Below are 20,224 nucleotides of genomic sequence, written 5' to 3' on the forward strand. Positions count from 1 at the left end.
TTTTAATCCATTCTGCCAGTCTTTTTCTTTTTTTTTTCTTTTTTCTTTTTTTGTGGTGCTGGGGATTGATCCTAGGGCCTTGTGCTTTTGAGGCAAGCACTCTACCAATTGAGCTATATCCCCAGCCCTCAGTCTTTGTCTTTTGATTGATGAGTTTAGGCCATTAACGTTCAGCATTATTATTGAGGTATGATTTGTATTCCCAGTCATTTGGTCTTATTTTTTGGTTTTTGACTTGGCTTGGTTTCTCCTTTGAATGGATTTTTCTCTAAGGTAGTTCCTCCCTTTGCTGACCTAGATTGTTGTTTTTCATTTCCTCCTCATGGAATATTTTGTTGAGAATATTCTGTAGTGCAGGCTTTCTATTTGTAAATTCTTTTAACTTTGTTTATCATGGAAGGATTTTATTTCGTCTTCAAATCTGATGGTTAGTTTTGCTGGGTATATGATTTTTGATTGACAACCATGTTCTTTCAGAGCTTGAAATATGTTGTTCCAGGCCCTTCTAGCTTTTAGAGTCTGGACTGAGAAATCTGCTGATATCCGTATTGGTTTCCCCCTATATGTAATCTGATGCTTTTCTCTCTCGGCCTTCAAAATCATGTCTTCATTTTTTGTGTTAGGCATTTTCATTATAATGTTCCTTGGTGTGAATCTGTTGTGATTTTGTGCATTTGGTGTTCTGTAAGCCTCTTGTATTTGATTTTCCATTTCATTCTTCAGGTTTGGGAAATTTTCTGTTATTTCATTGAATAGGTTGTTCATTCCTTTGGTTTGAATCTCTGTGCCTTCCTCAATCCCAATAATTCTTAAATTTGGTCTTTTCATGATGTCCCATAGTTCTTGGAGATTCTGTTTATGATTTCTTACCATCTTCTCTGTTGGGGCAACTTTATTTTCAAGATTAAGTTTTTTGTCTTCATTGTCTGAGGTTCTGTCTTCCAAGTGGTCTAATCTGTTGGTGATGCTTTCCATAGAGTTTTTAATTTGGTTTATCGTTTCCTTCATTTCAAGGATTTCCGTTTGGTTTTTTTTTTTTTTTTTTTTGAGAATCTCTATCTCTTTGTTGAAATGATCTTTTGTTTCCTGCAGTTGCTCTTTCAATTGCTTATTGGCATTATCATTCATTGCCTGCATTTTTTTTCTTATCTCATCCTTTGCTTCATGAATCATCTTAATCATGTATAATCTGAAGCCCTTTTTTGACATTTCTTCTACCATATTGTCACTGGATTCTATTAATAAGAATCTAGGGGTCTGGGGAGATAGCTCAGTCGGTAGAGTGCTTGCCTTGCAAGCACAAAGCCCTGGGTTCAATCCCCAGCACCCAAAAAAAAAAGAATCTAGATTTGTTTGGATCATTTTCTTCCCTTGTTTTTTCATGTTGTTCACCTCTCTTCCCCTCCTGCAGTGCAGATCTGGGGTATTGTAGTTTCCCCCATGTAGGCTTATAGTGACCCTATAGGTTTCCAAAACCTTTTCTTTAAGGGGGAGATCAATATTAGCAGTGCCCAGTTCAGACAGTATGCAACCCTAGACCAAATAGCCCCTATGAGAACGTTAACAATATTGTCATAATAAACAGATTGAGTTCAATTATTATTTTCAGTATAACAAATAGATTTACAATAAGGCCTACAGTTTCTAATGGAGGACAAAAAGGATGCAGAGGGTTGAAGGATGTAGCTGTTAATGGGATAAGAAAAGAATATATAGAAGTTCTAGGTAATAGAAAGAGAGAGTAATCAAAAGAAGTTGGTTGTTAGCATGTGAGAAGGGAGAAAGAGACTCTTGAGGGAACAGGTAAACAAAAGGAAAAGAGAGCAAGAAAAGTAAAGAAATATAAAGTTAAAAGTTTTCAATAAGGAGAAAAAAAATCTGCACTATACAGTCATATAGTATTCAAACCTCCCAGTCTTCAGTATCCGGATGCATGAGAGGTACCTGACAGTGAGTTTCCAGTCTCCAGCAGGTGTCTCAGGATGGGATTTGCCCCACCTAAAGATCGGAGCTCCGGCTTCTAGGATTATCCAAGATGGCCCGCTCTGCCTTCCAAGTGTGTTGGCAAATGGGGAGCTGCAGCTTGGGGTGTGGGTGTGGTCAACTGTAGGTCCTGGAGGTGTGGTGCGGTTGGTCAGGCAGGGGTCCTGGAGGTGGGGTTTGGTCTGTCTGGTTTCTGGATCCTGGAAGCAGGGTGCAATCAGTCGGTCTGGGAGTCCTGGTGGTGGGGCGCAGTCAGTCGATGTGAGGGCCCCGGAGGCAGGGAGTGGTATGTTGGGCTGAGGGATTCTGGAGATGGGACTCAGTCAGTCTGGCCAGGGTTCCTATGGGGCCTGGCTATTGTCTCAAAATGGCGGCAGGCACGTGGAACCAAACCTTGGGGGTACCGTGACAGTGAACTTCCCAGGCAACAGCGGGCAGCTGGTGTTCCACTTGCAGTCTGTGGTCAGTTTGCTGACTGCTGTGGGATGGTGGGGAGGTGAACTTTGGGTAGTGGATGATGGGTAGGTGAAAGACAGGCAAATGGTGGATGATAGGTGCCTGACAGTAAGCAATCTGCACTCAAAAAGGTGTTGATATGCTGGCAGACTGCAGGTGATCGCAGTAGACAAATGGGGTGAACAGCAGGGGATTGATAAGCAGCAAAAACTGCCTCACCAAGAAACAGATATCCTCTGATTGAAACCGGAGTTACGGAGCTACAAGGAATGCAGCCTCCCTCTAGTATGCCATCTTGAATCTCCTTCAAAAGGGACGTTCTTGATGTCTTCTGCAATTGTGCTGATACCTCATTATACCCCTAAATTGGTGCACATCTTAGTGTCTGTGTTCCTGAGTGTGTGTACGTGCATGTGTGTGTGTTTGGTCTTTCTCCCCTTTTTCTATGGTTCTTTTTAAATGCTGTATCCCAAACAAGAGGTTGTTATTCTTTTTATATTCATGATTTTGGTTGTGCTTGATTTTATAGCAGTGAGTTGAAGGGGGAAAATCAGGTTTCATCCTAGACCAAATTGTTTTGAGAACTATTTTGTAAATTTGATCCTACTGTTAAGAGTCAAGGCAGTTTTAACACTCATGAAACTTTGGTTTTAATTTTTTAATTTACTTTTACTTTTCTACTTTACTAATCATTCCATGGTTTATTCAAGTAGATCCATTTAGAGGTGTATTCTACCAAAAGAGAGAATACACTGGGCTTACAGAGAATAGGTATCTTTACCTTTGACTATGTGAAGGGTACTCCTGCTTCCAATTTGTTAGAAGAGGTCCTTGCCTAAACTTTGGTAACCTAGAAATTTAGATAGTTTTCTAAATATTCTTGAAATATTGTATCTTTTTTCCCTTCATTATTAGGGATTGAATCCATATCCCTGGCATATGGTAGGCAAGCACTCTACCACTGGGGTACATCCTTAGGACTTTTTATTTTGAGATGGGATCTCACTAAGTTGCCCAGGCTGGCCTTGAACATGAGATCCTTCTGCTTCAGCCTTTTGAGTAGCTAGGATTACAGGAATGAGCCATTATGCCAGTTGAAATATTGCATCTTTATGTCTAAAATGTTCTTAGAATTTATACTTAAGTGAAAATTTCTCAAAAGCAGTAACTTTTCTGTTTATCATCATGAAACTCATGTTTGAAACTGGTAATCCAGTCACTGCTCATATCTTCAGGCCTTATGGCCAGTGTTGAAAATACATGTCTAGAGGTGAATTTGAACATACAGTATAAAAAGGACACTAGTCATGGATCACTGTATTATTCTTCCAGGCACCAGTACGTAACCCAGACCAGTTCAAAGCTCTTGGACTGGTGACTCCAGCAGGAGTCCTCCTTGCTGGTCCTCCTGGCTGTGGAAAAACTCTTTTGGCAAAGGTATGGTATAAATTTAAATTTAAATGTTACTATGAGATAAATCTTTTGAATAATTTCTTTAGAAATCCATTTTAGCAAAACTGATCACTTTCTTCAGGGAAGTTTTCCCTTTTCTTTAAATTACAAAAATCACATAATTGAAAAATGTTTAAATCATTCATAACCCCATCAGTTTTCACACAACATTTATCATATTTCTGTGTATTATATTCTAGCTTTTTTGCGGGGGAGGGGGAAGGTGTGCGTGAGCTACATCCATACCCCCCCTTTTTTAAAATTTTGAGACAGTGTCTTGCCAAGTTGTCAAGACTAACCTCTCCAGTGGCAGGATTATAGGTGTGTACCTGGTCTATTCTATCTTTTTTGTAAGTATTTTTATATAACTATAGTTTGTAGCTGACTTTGTATACTACTTTGGTGTAGGTAAGTATTTTCCTGTATCTTTTTTAAGAGTTATTTTAAAAATTGTTTTTTAATAGGAGGAAATACAAACAAGCTAAGGGGAAAAGCACTGTTTATAATACCTTCCACTAATATCTACCACTAACCACTGTTTCATTTTGTTGTCAGTCCTCCCACATATTTTTCTATGCATATGTATCAAGAAAACTGAAACAAGATACTATACATTGATTTTTACAAATAGATTTTTAGACATGCTTTTCTCACTTAGCAATGTTTTCTGAACATCTTCCCATGTCAGTATAGATACACATCAATATTTATTTATTTATTTATTTATTTGGTACCAGGGATTGAACCCAGGGACACTTAACCACTAAGCCACATCCCCAGCCCTTTTTTATATTTTATTTAGAAACAGGGTCTTGCCGAGTTGCTTAGTGTTTCACTGATTTCCTTAGTGTTTCACTGATTTGCTAAGGTGGCTTGGAACTTGTGATCCTTCTCCCTCTGCGTCTTAAGCCACTGGGATTATAGGTGTGTGCCACCACACCCAACTCCACATCAGTATTTTAATGCCTGGATAATATTCTACCATTTTTTATAATTTATAGTAATGATGCTATATTAGAAACAAAACTACCTTATATAATCTTTGCCTACATTTTGTGCTATAGAAGCACTCTACAGGCCTTTTATTTTTTATTTTGAGACAGGGTCTCACTATGTTCTTCAGACTGACCTTCAAGTTTTGATCCTCCTGCTTCAGCCTCCTGAATGGCTGGGATTACAGGCATGTGTCCCCACACCCAGCAGAATGCACTTTTTTTTTTTTTTTTTTTGGTACCAGGGAGTGAACCCAGTGACACTTAACCGTTGGACCACATCCCCAACCCTTTTTAAATATTTTTTAAAAATTTGAGACAGATTCTTGCTACGTTGTTTAGTCCCTCACTAAATTGGTGAAGCTGACTTTGAACTTGCGATCCTCCTACCTCAGTCTCTCTAGTGCTGGGATTACAGATATATGTTGCCTCACATGACTAGAATACACATTTTTAAAAAATTATTTATTTATTATTAGACCTATTTTTAAATTAGTTTTTTTATATTCTTATGTATGTTTATATAAGTTCATATATATATATATATGTAACTCCAAAGGGAGAATGCATATTTTTAAAGCTTTGTGTACAAGTGTGTTACCAGGGTTTGAATCCAGTTCCTAGGGCATACTAGACAAGCACTCTACTAGTGAGCCAGTTCCTAGGGCATACTGAGCCATGTTTCCAGCCCCTTTTCTTAAAAATTTTATTTTGAGACAGGGTCTTACTAAATTGTCTAGGGTGGCCATCAACTTGCAGTCTTCCTATTTTAGCCTCCAGTGTAACTCAGATTATAGGTATGTGCTGCCTCACCTAGCTAAAGTTTTGAGCTCTATTATCAAGGTACCAACAAACAAATAATAGACTTCCTAAGAGTTTGTACCAGACCCCTATCAATAGAGTATTCTTTTCCCCATATCATAAATTTGCAGTGGTCCTTAAAATTGCTTTTAGTATTTGACAGTCTAATATATAAAAGTGGTATCTTAGAGTTTTTAAAATGTATTTAAAAATTATATTGATTGACTTTTTTTCTGAGTGGTCTGTTCATATTCTTTACCTATTCTACTGGTATAATATGATTCTTATGATCAATATGATTCTTTTATAATTACTATTTATTAAGATCTGTTATATTTGTAAATATGTTTTCAGTTCATTTTTGCCTTTTTAACTTTATTAATCATGTTTTGACACATTGGTTTTTCTCATTCATTTGACCTTTCTTTCTTTCTCTCTCTCTCTCTTTCTCTTTTTCTCTCTCTTTCTCTCTTTCTCTTTCTTTTTCTTTCTTTCTTCTTTCTCTTTCTTTCTCTCTTTCTCTTTCTCTTTCTCTCTTTCTCTCCCTCCCTCCCTCCCTCCCTTCCTTCCTTCCTTCCTTCCTTCTCAAACCCAGGGCCTTGTGCATACTAGCCAAGTGCTCCATAACTGAGCTACATCCCCATTCATTTTTTATGTGGGACAAATTATGGACTTTTTTTTTCTTTTAAGATCCCAGGTGTGGGAGGCTAAGGCAGGAGATTTGCAAATTCAAAGCCAATCTCAGCAGCTTAGCAAGGCCCTAAGCAACTGATGATTAATAACATTTTAGATAAATACCACAGCAGCTAAATGATTTTTGATTCTTTGGTACATATCAACCCATTTGTCCCATGAACAAAACTTGCTTTTACGTAATTACTAAATTCCTTGCCTAGTTTTAGTACTCTTATGGTATTCCTGTCAGGGAGCTAGGGGCAGAGGAGAGAACAGAGAAGAACTCAGTATTTACATTTTTCACATTGGTTTCAGAATGTCAGCTAGAAAAGAAGTCATACATGTCAATGTGTAAATTCACCAGAGCAGTTCCTGCTCATGCATGCCTCTGTTTTTGTTTTTGAATTGATTATATCTCTTTAATTAGTCTTGTTCACAGCAAGACTGGAGAAGTGTGTATAATTTGAATGTCACAGATAGAAAATATCAGAGATCCAAATTTTTCCTCCTCTTCTTCCTACACCAAATGACCAGTAATTCAAAACTACTTTGTTTAGTCACATTTCTGATACCTGACTTTGCAGAGCAGTGAACTTTACCTAGGATTCCATGGATAAACTCGAAGCTTCAGTTTATCCATGAACGTAGGACATATATTGTATGTTTATGTATTATTTCTGGGGAAGAATTACAACATTCATTAAATTCTCCAAGGAATGAATGACCACATGCCAGAAAGTCAAGTAATAATAGAAAATGTTCTTAAATGGCAGAGGCAAAGTGTTAACTATAGTAAAATCATGGAACCATCTATATATCATTACCTGATAACTTAGAGTCAGATATAAAATTAGGTTTTTGGCTGATCTTGGTTGTTTTGTTTAGTCATAACAATAAAATGGTACAATTTTTTCTAAGCACCAGCATGTAGTAAGTAAGTAAATAGCATGAAGTAAGCACATGTGATTGCTGGAGCCAGTATATTGGAAATTAACGAGGAAAACTGGAAAGAGAATAGTATGGACCATTTTGTTGTCTGGAGATATATAATGTGGAACCAAAAAGTTGCTGACACTTAATGCAGGATTCATTATGTGCAAGATTCCATCATAGTGAAAAAAAATTTTGTTCACTATATTTCATTTAAAAGAGAAGATTTCCACCAATTTCAGAAACTATTTGGTGTTTCAGTGGGTTTAACCCTAGTTAGCTGACATATAGATGTTGAAAACCTGCGCCTGAGTTCCTCGATGTGTGTCCTGTCTGCTTTGCTTAAAGTTTTGAGCAAGAGGTAGGAAAGTCATGAAACTGGCAACAGACGAGAAAAATCAACAGATGTGGATAATTCACATATTGAAATGCTTTTGCATAGCAAAGCATTTAAGCATGTCATTGGTTCATCAGGCACTTATTAAACCTCTTCTTTGTTAGAAATTGTTTGAGGTGCTTGGGATAAACTAGTTAACAAGATGACTTTTCTAATGAAATTTGCTATCTACTTGGAAGAGAACAGCAGTAACAAGTAAAACAATAAAATTGCAGGTTCAGCTAAGTTATAATGGAAGCAATGTTGTGATATGATTGGTAGCTACTTTAGATAATGGTGTTCAAGAAATGGTGACATTTTAATAATATTGAAAAACCAGCATGAAGAAGCAGGCAAAGCGGGGGAATAGTTTTCCAGATAGAAGGAAGAACAGTTACAAAAGCCCTAAGGTATTTAAGGGCTTAGTGAGTTAGAGAGACAAGGAAGGAGCAAGTAGTTAGACCAAGAAGATGTCATGTCCCAAGACGTCGGCTCATGAATCATGGTAAATATTTTGAATTGTACTTGAAGATGAATGGGACATGTAGCAAGATAATATGATCTCATTTACATTTTTACCAGAGTATACTTTTTTTTTTCTTTTTGTACTGGGGAACGAACCCAGAGGCACTCAACCACTGAGCCACTTCTCCAACCCTTTTTGTATTTTATTTAGAGACTGGGTCTTGCTGAGTTGTGAAGGCTGACCTTGAACTCAGGATCCTCCTGCCCCAGTTTCCTGAGCCACTGGGTTTACAGGCATGTGCCACTGTGCCTGGCTCTTTACCAGAGTACTCTTAACTGCTGTGTAGAAAATGGATTGGAGGAAAGCAAAAATGAAAGGAAAACAGTTCAGGTTTTTTTTTTTTTATCTGTCCTGGCAAGAAAGGGTGGTATTCTAGATGAGGGTGATGTAGAGATGTAGAAAAAGTATCAGACCCACATATATTTTAGCATTAGAGCCAACAGAACTACCAGATGGTTGGGGTAACATGACAAGACATGGGATCAGGGGGATACAAAGGGTTTGGCCCAAAAATCATATTTACTGAGATGAGACGTGAGAGTTTGTGGGTAAGGTTTGGAGGGAGTTAAGAGAGAAAGAATCAGTTCTGTTTTGTAAATGATAGGTTCGAATACTTGTGCAATTGGAGTGGAGATGCTGAATATGTTGAATACAGACCTAGAGCTCAGATTTCAGATTCCAGTATGTAGGAATAGAAAAGAACTGTTCCTGATCATTTTGAAGTCCCAGTGGTTTTATTCCAGATTTATTTCTGCATTTATTCTTAGATTCTTCTACATATACATGTTTCTCAGTATTGATTCTTGGCAAAGACTTAGAATAAGTTTTTTTTTTTTTTTTTTTTTTAATTTTTTTTTTTTAGTATGGTACAGGGGATTGAACTCAGGGTTGTACTACTCATCTATGCCCCAGCTCTTTTTATATTTTGTTTTGAGATGGGGTCTCGCCAAGTTGCCAGTCTGACCTTGAGCTTGTGATCTGCCTTGTTCCCTTGAGTAGCTGGGATAATACTGAGACTTTTAATTTTAGTTTGTAGATTCATGGGTGATTGCTTTCACTGCATAAGGCATTTCTTAAGTACAGAACTTGGGATCTCACATTCTAAACTAGAGTTCTAAAAGTATTTACAGTGTCATAAAACATGTTTATACAAACAAAATATATTTTGCTATTCCCATATGATTTGTAGCCTGCCTTAGAAATTCTTTTAGTAAAAGCTAACATTTACTTTCTTTGATTTTCCTTTTGTATTTTTCTTTTTCCCATTTTTCTCTTTTCCTTCTGATGAGAAAGAAGTATAAAAAGGGAGAAATAAAGCCAAATTATTATTATTTTGTTGAGTATTTGTCTTATTGGTGGTATCTTTTGTTTTCTCTTGGTAGGCTGTGGCAAATGAGTCTGGACTAAATTTTATATCAGTCAAGGGCCCTGAGTTACTAAATATGGTAAGTTGTGCCATTATTTTAATTGGGAAAAGTAATGACCATGCAGATTACAGTATGAAACCTTCTCAGATCTTAATCACTGCTGTAGGAATGAGCTGATTTTGTTTTGCTTTGCTCCACTACTTGGGATATATAAATGCTTTTTTAATTAAATCTAGTAACCTCTCTGACCCTGAATCTTCACAACTAGAAAGAGAAATAATTTATTACAGTTGTTGACCTTTTTAGGTATATACTGAGCACCAGATATTGATCGGACACTTCACATTTATTACTCTTGAAAAATCCTGTGAAATATGAATTATTTTTTGTTCTGAAACACAGAACAAAATTCTTGGTATGTTGATGCTATGTATCTTGCCAAAGAGTGGCAACTGAGAAGGCCAAGTAGTAGAGCTGAGATTTGAACCTGGATTATCTGGCTCCTGATCCGCTTCCCTATCCTGTTCTCTTGCGATTCAAATGAGTTAAGTATTAGTAAATAGAAGTACTTTAGGGAAAAGAAGTCACTGAAGTCACTAAAGTGCCATCTTCTTTCTTCATTTAAGCAGTTTATACCTCAAATTTAAGGACTTTGTTATTTCCAATCCATTCCTATGTAAGGAGTAAAATTGTCATTCAGTATTTGTAATATATTCCAACAAAGAAGAAATTAATGATATTTGACTTACAGGCTTTTTATTTTTAATAGTACTGGGAACTGAACCCAAGTGCTCTATCACAGAGCTACACGCATAACCCTTTAAGAATAAGTTCTTTTTACTTTTTTTCTTATTTGTTCTTTTTAGTTATACATGACAGTAGAGTGTATTTTGACATATCATACATCCAGGGAGTATAAATTCCCATTGTGGTTGTACAAGAACAAGTTCTTATACCTAACTAAAAACTGAAACCATATACTTATATATAATTTGTGTATTACTTGGTCCAAATGTTATTGCTGCTTGTGATTTGCTCTATTTCTTGACTTTTATGTTTTGATTTAGTTTTAATGTACAGTAATCCATTGTGAAACCTGTGAGAAGCCTAGCTGATTCACTTTGACTCCTCCGTTGCTATAGGACATCTTTCCCTTTTTTAGCAAGAGGTATAGAAATAAGAATAGAACAGTAATTTGATTTGAGTATTTAAAATACTATTGAATTAATGAAAATTATTGCTGGGTATTTTATATGCACAAGGCATAAGTGATCAGTCCTAAAATAAAATAGAATACAAAGGATTTTTTGAACTGGAGAAAACCTTGCATTCTACTTAGTCTTCATTTTATGAATAAGGAAATTCCTAATAAATTTAAATAACAGTTAATTTTAGTAATTTGAATCTTATGAAATTGGCTGTTTTTGTAGGTCAGCAGTGATTTAATGTCAACATTTGCATATGTTTAGTCTACTAACTTTTTGGACTGTGACATTTAAATGTCATTTGTAACTAGTTTTACTATCATTTGGCCCAAACCCCACATTGAACAGTGCTGCATTTTATTTATTTATTTATTTTTGTATATGTTTAGTATGTTGGTGAGAGTGAACGTGCTGTAAGGCAAGTTTTTCAGCGTGCTAAGAACTCTGCACCCTGTGTGATATTCTTTGATGAAGTGGATGCTTTATGTCCTCGAAGATCAGAGCAAGAGGTTAGTATCATAGTTTGGTGATTTGCAGATTTTTTTTCTTTTATATACCATAAATCTTTTTTAGGTTCCAAGTCAGGTACTTTTTATCAAGTCATTCCTTGGGAACATTGCAATTCTTTAAATGAAGAAAGTTAGTAATTTGGAATCAGACCTTAGAGATAACAGTTGTATTCCATAATAATTTTTTTCCTATTCTGTGTTTTATTTTGGTTGCACAATGTGTAGGTAATCCTGATTCACACAGATGAGTAGTTGGGAATGGAAGTGATAGTAACCTTGGATACTTTGCCTTGAATCTTGTAGTCTTACGGTACTCTTTTGGTACTCTTCAGTTATATTGGTTCTTGAGACAAGATATAATTTAAGACATCATGCACTCCAAATAGGGTCAGATTATTAATTTTTAAGACCCAACACCATTACCTTCTGGGGAAGATAAATGACCTGCATTGATACTATTTGTTTCAACCACACTGAATCACAGTTCTTACACACTTCACTACAGAAATTAAAAGAAAGAGTTGTTATCAGGAGTGCTATAATTTAAGAATTTGAAGCTTAGTAAAACAGCATAAACAATATGTAACCTTTGTGTATAACTATAGAAATGAAAATGTACCTCATTTGTATATAGTGAATCAAAATGCGGTCTGTAAAAATTTTAAAAATTAAAAAAAAAAAATCTTTAAGGCTGTGGTATTGGACAGTGGCCAAGAATGAACAGATGTTCTTTGTTTTCTCAGATATTTATGGATGTAGAAAGTTCAGATGATATTTCATCAACACTATTCTGAGACTGTGAAAGGAATATACCTTTTACAAAAACAAAAAGAAAAGTGTGTCATGCTAGGAAAATATAATACCTAATTGTCAGAGCATGTTCCATTTCCAATAAAGTACCCTTTACCTTCCTGAGGAAAAAAAAAATATAACTTTTTTGAAACATAGTAAACTATTATTAATAAGTACACTTATTTATGATCACTGAGGAGATTACTTCTAAAACCTGGGACATCTTTTGTGATTTATTTTCAAATATTTATTCTGTGTGTTCTTAGATTGTGAAACATTAAATACCTCATTTCACTAAAACTCTTCCAAAGCATTCAAATGTTGCAAAAACAAAAGTTGACTAATATGATTATAACCCATGTAGCAATTTTGTTTCCTCATCCAACAGTCATCAGTACCATCACAGGTCATCTTTCTTATAGTTATCTCTGGTAGTGATGTCAGTGCCTGAGGCAGAAAATTATCCTTGGTTCTCATGTTATATGTCCAGCTGGTTGGGGCTTGATTTGCTTTGGATTTTGCTCCTGTTTATTCCTTACTCTTTTAGTGCAAGTAAACATTTCACTTATCCATTGCCTTTCAATGGTTTGCAGCTATTATCAGCTGGTAAATATAAATTTGGAGAGGTTTATTGGCAACTACTACTCTCAAAGAATTCTGCAGCCACATAAAGTATAAATTAGCATTTCTGATTTCTAGGTTATCTGCTGTCAAACATTTCTGTACTCTGATATAGACGGTTGCTTTTTCAACATTTTCCCCTGAAGGGATTCTAAAAATATTTCAAATTTGAATGTATTCCTTTTTAATTTCATTACTTATACATGAATGCATGCTTGCAATAACTTCATGTGTAGACTAAAAGTCAGCCAGGTGCCAGTTGTACATGCCTGTTATCTCAGCAAGTTGGGAGACTGCAGCAGAAGGATTGTAAGTTCGAGGCCAGCCTTAGCAACTCAGCAAGGCCCTAAACAACTTAGAAAGACTCTGTCTCAAAATAAAATAAAAAGGACCGGAGAGCTACTCGATAAAGTGCCCCAGGGTTTGATCCCCACTACCAAAAAGAGAGAGTAGAAGTCTTCCTTTCTGTCCTTCTTATTACTTTTCTTGAAGGTTGCTTTTGCTAATTATTCAGTGTTAAGTATATATGATACTAGAACTTTTTCCATAAATTCATGTATAGTTTATACTTCTGTTTTTTGTATAAATGTAGTTATTCTATCTTGATGATTTTCCTATGTAATTAATAACTTATCATTGAATTTACTTAATTATTTTAGATATTTGCATGGTTGGTTGTTTCTTTTACAGACAGAACTATTAAATGTATTACATATTTGTGTGTACATGTGTGAATATATGTGATAGAGTTTGAGAAGTGTAAATCATAGTTGAAGATGTATATGAATTAAATTTTAAAATATAGCAAATACTGTGTCATCTTTCACAAATCTATCAGTCACATATGCCAGCCAACTGTTGGGTGAAAATGACCATTTTCCACTTTTTTTTAACAAGGATAATATCCATCTTTATTTTTTGTCAGTTTTATTGACAAAACACTAAACTTTAGTATGCATGTCCCTGATCACCAGGAAGACTAACAATTTTCAGTAAATTTGTATTTCATCTTTTATAAGTTATCTGATTATGTCTTTTCACCCTTTTGTTATTGGATGTTTTAAAAATTGATTTTTTTAGAGCTTTCTGTCTTGGTACTGAAGTTGAACCCAGGGGCACTTTACCATTGAGTTACATCCCCAGCGCTTTTTAAAAAAATTTTGAAACAGTCTTGCTAAGTTGCTTAGGGTCTCATCAAATTGCTGAAACTGGGCTGGCCTCTAACTTGTGATTCTCCTGCCTTAACCTCTTGTGTTGCTGGGATTATAGGTATGTGCCACTGGCACCTGGAAATTTATTAGAGATTTTTTTGTATAATGAATATTAGTCCTTTGTCCAGTTATGTATTCTGATACTATTTTTCCCCATCTTTTCACTTATCTTAAATTTTGTTCTACAGAATATGATAATTTTAAGAGTGAACTATCAATCTTACCTATTAGGAAGGTTGATATTAGATGAAGGAAAGGTACCTATTAGATCTTTGATTAAGTTTCATCTCTCCCTTTATCTAAGCCTTAGTTTCCTCATCTAGCCTGTGAATAACAACAGGATTGCTGAGGAATCCACTGATTACAACTTGTTTTTACACTGCTGCCACACACTGACTCCTGAGGAAATGGTCATTGTTCTCTCTCTTTCTCTCTTTCTCTCTCTTGAAACTGAGGATTGGGCTATATCCCCAGACCTGTTCATTTTTTAATTTTGAGATAGGATCTTATTAAATTGCCCAAACTGGCTCTGAAGTTGCCATCTTCCCACGTCAGCCTCCCTAGTTTCTGGGATTATAGCTGGTATTCTAGGTGTGCATAAGCTACTGTGTCCAACTGTTCTTTTGTTTATTTATTTGTTTGTTTATTTTTTTGTGGTGCTGGGGATTGAACCCAGGACCTAGTGCATGGGAGGCAAGCACTCTACCAACTGAGCTATATCCCCAGCCCTGTTCTTTTATTTTTAAGGAGACAAAGTCTCAAAGTTGCCTAGGCTGGCCCCAACTCTTGGTCTCAAGTGATCTTCCTCCCTCACCCCCACCCCTGGAATTGCTGGGACTATAGGCACATGCCACTGTCATTGTTATATATGTCATCAAAAGCCTTCATTCAGACTAGTAAATGCATTCTTTTAAACAGGAAAGTTGTTCTTTCTTTGTATTGAGGATTGATGGAACTATTCTTTCTTTTTTAAAGTTGAAAACTAACTTTACTTACAGCTATACTTTTGTAGGTACAGTCTTTGGATAGAAAGCATGACTTTTGTATTAGGAGATACTTTGGAAACAATATCTGTATGGCAGGAATGATTTCTGGAATTGTATCAGCTGTATGATTTACATCTCAGAAGTTAGGAGGTTCAGGATTTCCCTCCATCCATTGTTCTCCCACCATCCTAACTCCATGTAGAAAATGATCTATCTTCCCTAGAGACAGAGCAAAGGCACAGGAATATAAAAATCATTTTATGATGAAGTCTTATGAAACTTCTTCCATAAGCTTCTCAGTAAAATTATTTTATATGAAGAGAGTTCATGGTTGGTTGGCTATTTAAACTTTTTTTTCTTCTATTTGTATATTTCTTCGCCCTTTGCAATGAGATTATTGACGGTTATGAAAAGAGATAGGCTTAGAAGTACATCCAGGAACAGTTCTGTCTTGTGCTGCTGATTTCCCCCCACATGTGCATTCCTTGGTTTGGATCTAGAAGTCCTACAGTAATGACTCAGGTTATTTCCAAGGTCATAAACCTGGTCCTCTCTGTTGTGACTCGGTATGAGAGTATCAATAGTAAGCAAATCAACACCCTTCATCTTAGTCCTAAGGCTGGTGTTCTATTCCTTGAGGAAACACTAGAGGCATTTTCAGTAAGATCTGGAACACAGCCAGGTGTCTGCAATCTCTGACATTATTCATCAGTGTATGAGAAGTGTGTCCTATGGCAGGGGTTTCAGACCCCTTAGTCCATAGACGGCCAACTCCATTGCGCTGGGCCCAAGGTGAAGCAGAACATCCTGACACAAAGGGTGTGGTGGAGGAAAGCAGTTCAAGTCATGATGATCAGGAAACAGAGAGATTTGATTTGTTTTATTTTTTTTTCAGACAGGTGCAAGTGTTCGGGTGGTGAATCAGCTTCTTACAGAGATGGATGGTCTGGAAACACGTCAGCAGGTTTTTATTATGGCAGCCACTAACAGGCCTGGTAAGAAAGAAGAACATCTCACAGATGAGTCTGAAAAAACTCACATTTGTTAACAGTTTAGTTTATGTACATCTTAGTAAAGGAATATTTAAATATTGGCAATTCCTTTTTGGTTCATAAGTTGAATAAAACCTTAGAAAGCTTTTGTATAAGCTGCAATAAAACATAGTATTATTGCCTGAATCCCACGAGATTTTTTTTTTTTTTTTTTTTTTATTGTGAACAAATGGGATACATGTTCTTTTTCTGTTTGTACATAGAGTAAAGGCATACCATTTGTGTAATCATACGTTTACATAGGGTGATGTTGGTTGATTCATTCTGTTATTTTTTTCCCCTTCCCCCCACCCCTCCCATCCCTCTTTTCCCTCTATACAGTCCTTCCTTCCCCCATTCTTGCCCCCCTCCCTAACCCTCACTCTAACCCTAAAACTAACCCCTCCCACGCCCCATTATGTATCATCATCCACTTATCAGCGAGATCATTCTTCCTTTGGTTTTTTGAGATTGGCTTATCTCACTTAGCATGATATTCTCCAATTTCGTCCATTTGCTTGCAAATGCCATAATTTTATCATTCTTTATGGCTGAGTAATATTCCATTGTATATATATGCCACAGTTTCTTTATCCATTCATCAACTGAAGGGCATCTAGGTTGGTTCCACAATCTGGCTATGGTGAATTGAGCAGCAATGAACATTGATGTGGCTGTATCTCTGTAGTATGCTGATTTTAAGTCCTTTGGGTATAGGCCAAGGAGTGGGATAGCTGGGTCAAATGGTGGTTCCATTCCAAGTTTTCTAAGGAATCTCCACACTGCTTCAGCAGCCTTAAGTCTTGGAGGAAGTTGATAATGCGGTGCTCCACAAGGAAGCTGCCTCTCTAGGGGTGGTGGTCTTCAGGTGGGGTATATTCCCTGCTAGAGGGCAGAGGTGCCTCTACTTGTTAACCAATGGTCATCCAAAGGGGAACTAGACTGCGGGCTGAGGCAATGCCTGTTTGGGCCTGTGTCTCTGGTTTTACCGTCTTTGTGGGAAAACCTCACTCGCGGGGAAGACCCACCCGGTGGGGAGGTCTCGCTAGTCCGTTCCCCTCCTAGAGGTTCCCCTCAGTCCACAACTACCGCCTGGGCAGGGCAGCCTTCCCAAGCAACGTTTCCAGGGGCCTGGACCTACCTCCTGGGCTTGGGAGCCCTGCCCTTTGCAGACGAGTCTCCTTAGGTGGCCCCTCCTCAGAGAAGCTGCCCCAAGTCCTGGAACCTTCGCTCCACCCCTCAGCTGGTCTCTGTGTAGCTCTCCTGGGCCTGGGAGCCTCACCCTTCGTAGACGAGTCTCCTTAGGTTGTCCCTTCTTAGAGAAGCTGCCCGAAGTCTTGGAACCTTCACTTCGCCCCTCAGCTTGTCTCTGTGTAGTTCATTCAAGAAAAGGTGCCTAGGTCCCTGGACCGGACCTTGCTATGCACCTAATCGCCTGGCTATGTGACCCGCCCTCTGACCAGTCACTTGGAGCCTCGTACATATGTTCCAAGCCCCAGTGACCCGTCGCTCGTCTCTTCCTCCAGACAGCCACCCGGTGCTCTGTGTGGGCGCTTGGAGACCAAGCCACTCACTGCGTACCTCCACCTCCTCTGGGCAGTCCCCTCCCCGTTGCTCAGGCGGTTGCTGGATCCAAACAACTCGCCGCCTGGGCAGGGCAGCCTTCGCAGGCAACGTTCTCTTTCTCTGGCAGCCACTCTTTCTCTGGCAGCCGCTGGAGCCCTGGCAGATCGCTTCAAAACCAAGCGGTGTGTCGCACAACCTCCTTTGCAAAGTTTTCCGCTTTCTGAGTTCACTGCTCCAGCGGGGGAGGTGTGTCTTGCCGCCTGGGCAGGGCAGCCTTCGCAGGCAACGTTCCCAGGGGCCCGGACCTCCCTCCTGGGCTTGGGAGCCTCACCCTTCGCAGACGAGTCTCCTTAGGTTAGAGAATCTGCCCGCGGTCCTGGAAACTTCAATCCGCCATTTTTCGCTCCGCTTCGCTGTCCGAGATTTTTTTTCTCTGTTAGTGTTCAGAAAGTTGTTTTGTTGTCAGAACAGTCAAAACACGTTTTTTTTAAATTAGAGCTTTATAATTATACGTAGTATTTGGGTTCATTTTGACAAAATAATACATGCAAGGAATTTGATTTTAATCCCTGTCCACCCCCTTTGCCTCCCTCCCCCCTCCCTCTGTTCTCTCCCCTCTCCTCTATTGATCTTCCTTTCATTTCTTTCTTTATTTTTCTTTGGTTTTTTTTTTTTTTTTTTTTGTACTAGGGATTGAACTCAGGTGGTTAACCACTGAGCCACATCCCTGGCCCTTTTTTATTTTTATTTTGAGACAGGGTCTCACTTAAGTTGCTTAGGGCCTCACTAAGTTGCTGAAGGAGGCTGGGTTTGAACTTCCAATCCTTCTGCCTCAGCCTCTTGAGAAACTAGGATTATAGGCATGTACTACCAAGCCCAGCTATTTATTTATTTTTGATTGATATTTTCATATATATTTATATACATATACATACAGGTGAAATTTTGGGGGGTACATTTACATATGTATATGACATGATATTATTAAATTAATTCCATGTTTCTATCCCTTTCCAAACGTCTTTCCTCCCTCCCTCTCATTCACCTTCTTTTACTCTACTGATCTACCTTATGTCTTTATGATATCTGATCTCCTTCCCTGCCACATTCTTTCCCTTATTTTGCTCTAGCTTCCACATATGAGAGAAACATTTGGCTATTGATTTTTCTGAGTCTGACTTAATTCACTTAACACGATTTTCTCCATTTCCATCCATTTATCAGCAAATGCCATTATTTCATTCTTCTTTAGGGCTGCGTAAGATTCCATGGTGTGTGTTTATGTGTGTGTGTGTACACACCACATTTTCTTGATCCATTCATCTGTTGATGGGCATCTGTTTTTATCCCATAATTTGGCTATTGTGAATTGTGCTGCTATAAATATTGAAGTGACTCTATCAGTATTATATGTTGATTTTAGTTCTTTTGGATAATACCAAGGAGTGGCATAGCTGGGTCATGTGGTAGTTCCATTCCTGGTTTTTTGAGGAATTTCCCCACTGCTTGCTATGGTGTTTACACTAATTTTCATACCCTCCAACAGTGTATATCTTTTCCCCCATATCCTCTCCAACATTTATTATTGTTTGTTAAAACATGTTTTTGAATCCAGAAACATCCTAAAAATTTGTTCTGTGGTTTCTCTCAAGCTTATAGAAAACCAGAGCCACACACTCACTGTAAAGTTGAAAATAGATTTTAAACTGAAGTCATGTTCCTATACCTACCCTGAACTATGATTTAAAATTGTTTTCACGGGGCTGAGGTTGTGGCTCAGTGATAGAGCTCTTGCCTTGCATGTATGAGGCACTATGTTCTATTCTTAGCACCACATATAAATAAATGAATAAAATAAAGGTCTATCAACAACTTTAAAATTTTGGAAAAAAAATTGTTTTCAATCTTTAACATTCTGTGAGGAATATAGAAAAGACTTCAAAAATGCCAAAGATAACTTTTATTTGCTTAATGCTTTGCTCGTAATACGAGCCACTCTTTCATAACTGTTCCTACCATGTTTGTGGTAATTATATCTGTTAGCCTTGATAAGGTACCTTAGTTGTTTAAGTGGATTTTTCAGTCATCAAGCTGGTATAATATTTTCCTTTCTTGTAAGTTACTGTGGAAACCCAAACCATCATGAATTATTTACCTTTTCATTTTATAATGAAAAATTGAGAGTTGGTATAGTTTATAGTTCAACTGTGGTAATAATGAAAAACAGGATCTGACAAAACAGGGTTTGAGTCCTGGCTATAACATTTTATATATTATTAACTGTTCTGTTTCAATTCCTGCTGGTCTGACACCAGCTACGTAGACTATAATTGAATTCTGACAATAGTGGAGTTTTGTCAGATTCACCAATTAATGAGAATTCTTTCGAAGACTGTGCGTACTTTACGTGCCAACCACAAGTGGTCTTCTCGGGATACCTGCAGTTCTGACCAACCTGTTTCAAGTTTGGAGATTCCTATGACCCTCTTATGTTTAATAATTCACTGGGACAACTGATAGATGGCAGGAAGGAGCTATATTTATAGTTACAGTTTTATTACAAAACATATACATAGGGTATGGTCTGGGAGGAACATAGAATTTCCATGTCCCCCTCTACCCCCTGTTGGAATCTGAGCGTGTATTACCCTCATGTACTAGGAAGTGTTATCATGCTTTGGTGACAGAGGTTTTGTTTTGTTTTGTTTTGTTTTTTACAAAATGCACACAGTTTTTATTGGAGTT

At 37.5% G+C, this 20,224-nt stretch overlaps 1 protein-coding gene across 4 annotated transcripts in view; it reads left to right on the top strand.

The window, feature by feature from the left end:
- Nvl (nuclear VCP like) overlaps positions 1–20,224 on the top strand; it is a 141,283-nt gene that overhangs the window by 68,222 nt on the left and 52,837 nt on the right. For all 4 annotated transcript variants that reach the window (XR_007104441.1, XR_007104440.1, XM_047521430.1 and 1 more), the window contains 4 exons: positions 3,772–3,876; positions 9,574–9,636; positions 11,153–11,272; positions 15,778–15,877. Coding sequence is in view for 2 of the 4 variants with exons in the window: in XM_047521430.1 (XP_047377386.1) it covers positions 3,772–3,876; positions 9,574–9,636; positions 11,153–11,272; positions 15,778–15,877 (388 nt within the window). In the remaining 2 variants the exon portion in view is untranslated. The remainder of the gene's footprint in view (positions 1–3,771; positions 3,877–9,573; positions 9,637–11,152; positions 11,273–15,777; positions 15,878–20,224) is intronic.

Source organism: Sciurus carolinensis, chromosome 12 (genome assembly GCF_902686445.1).
Source record: "Sciurus carolinensis chromosome 12, mSciCar1.2, whole genome shotgun sequence".
In the NCBI taxonomy this organism is placed as follows: domain Eukaryota; kingdom Metazoa; phylum Chordata; class Mammalia; order Rodentia; family Sciuridae; genus Sciurus; species Sciurus carolinensis.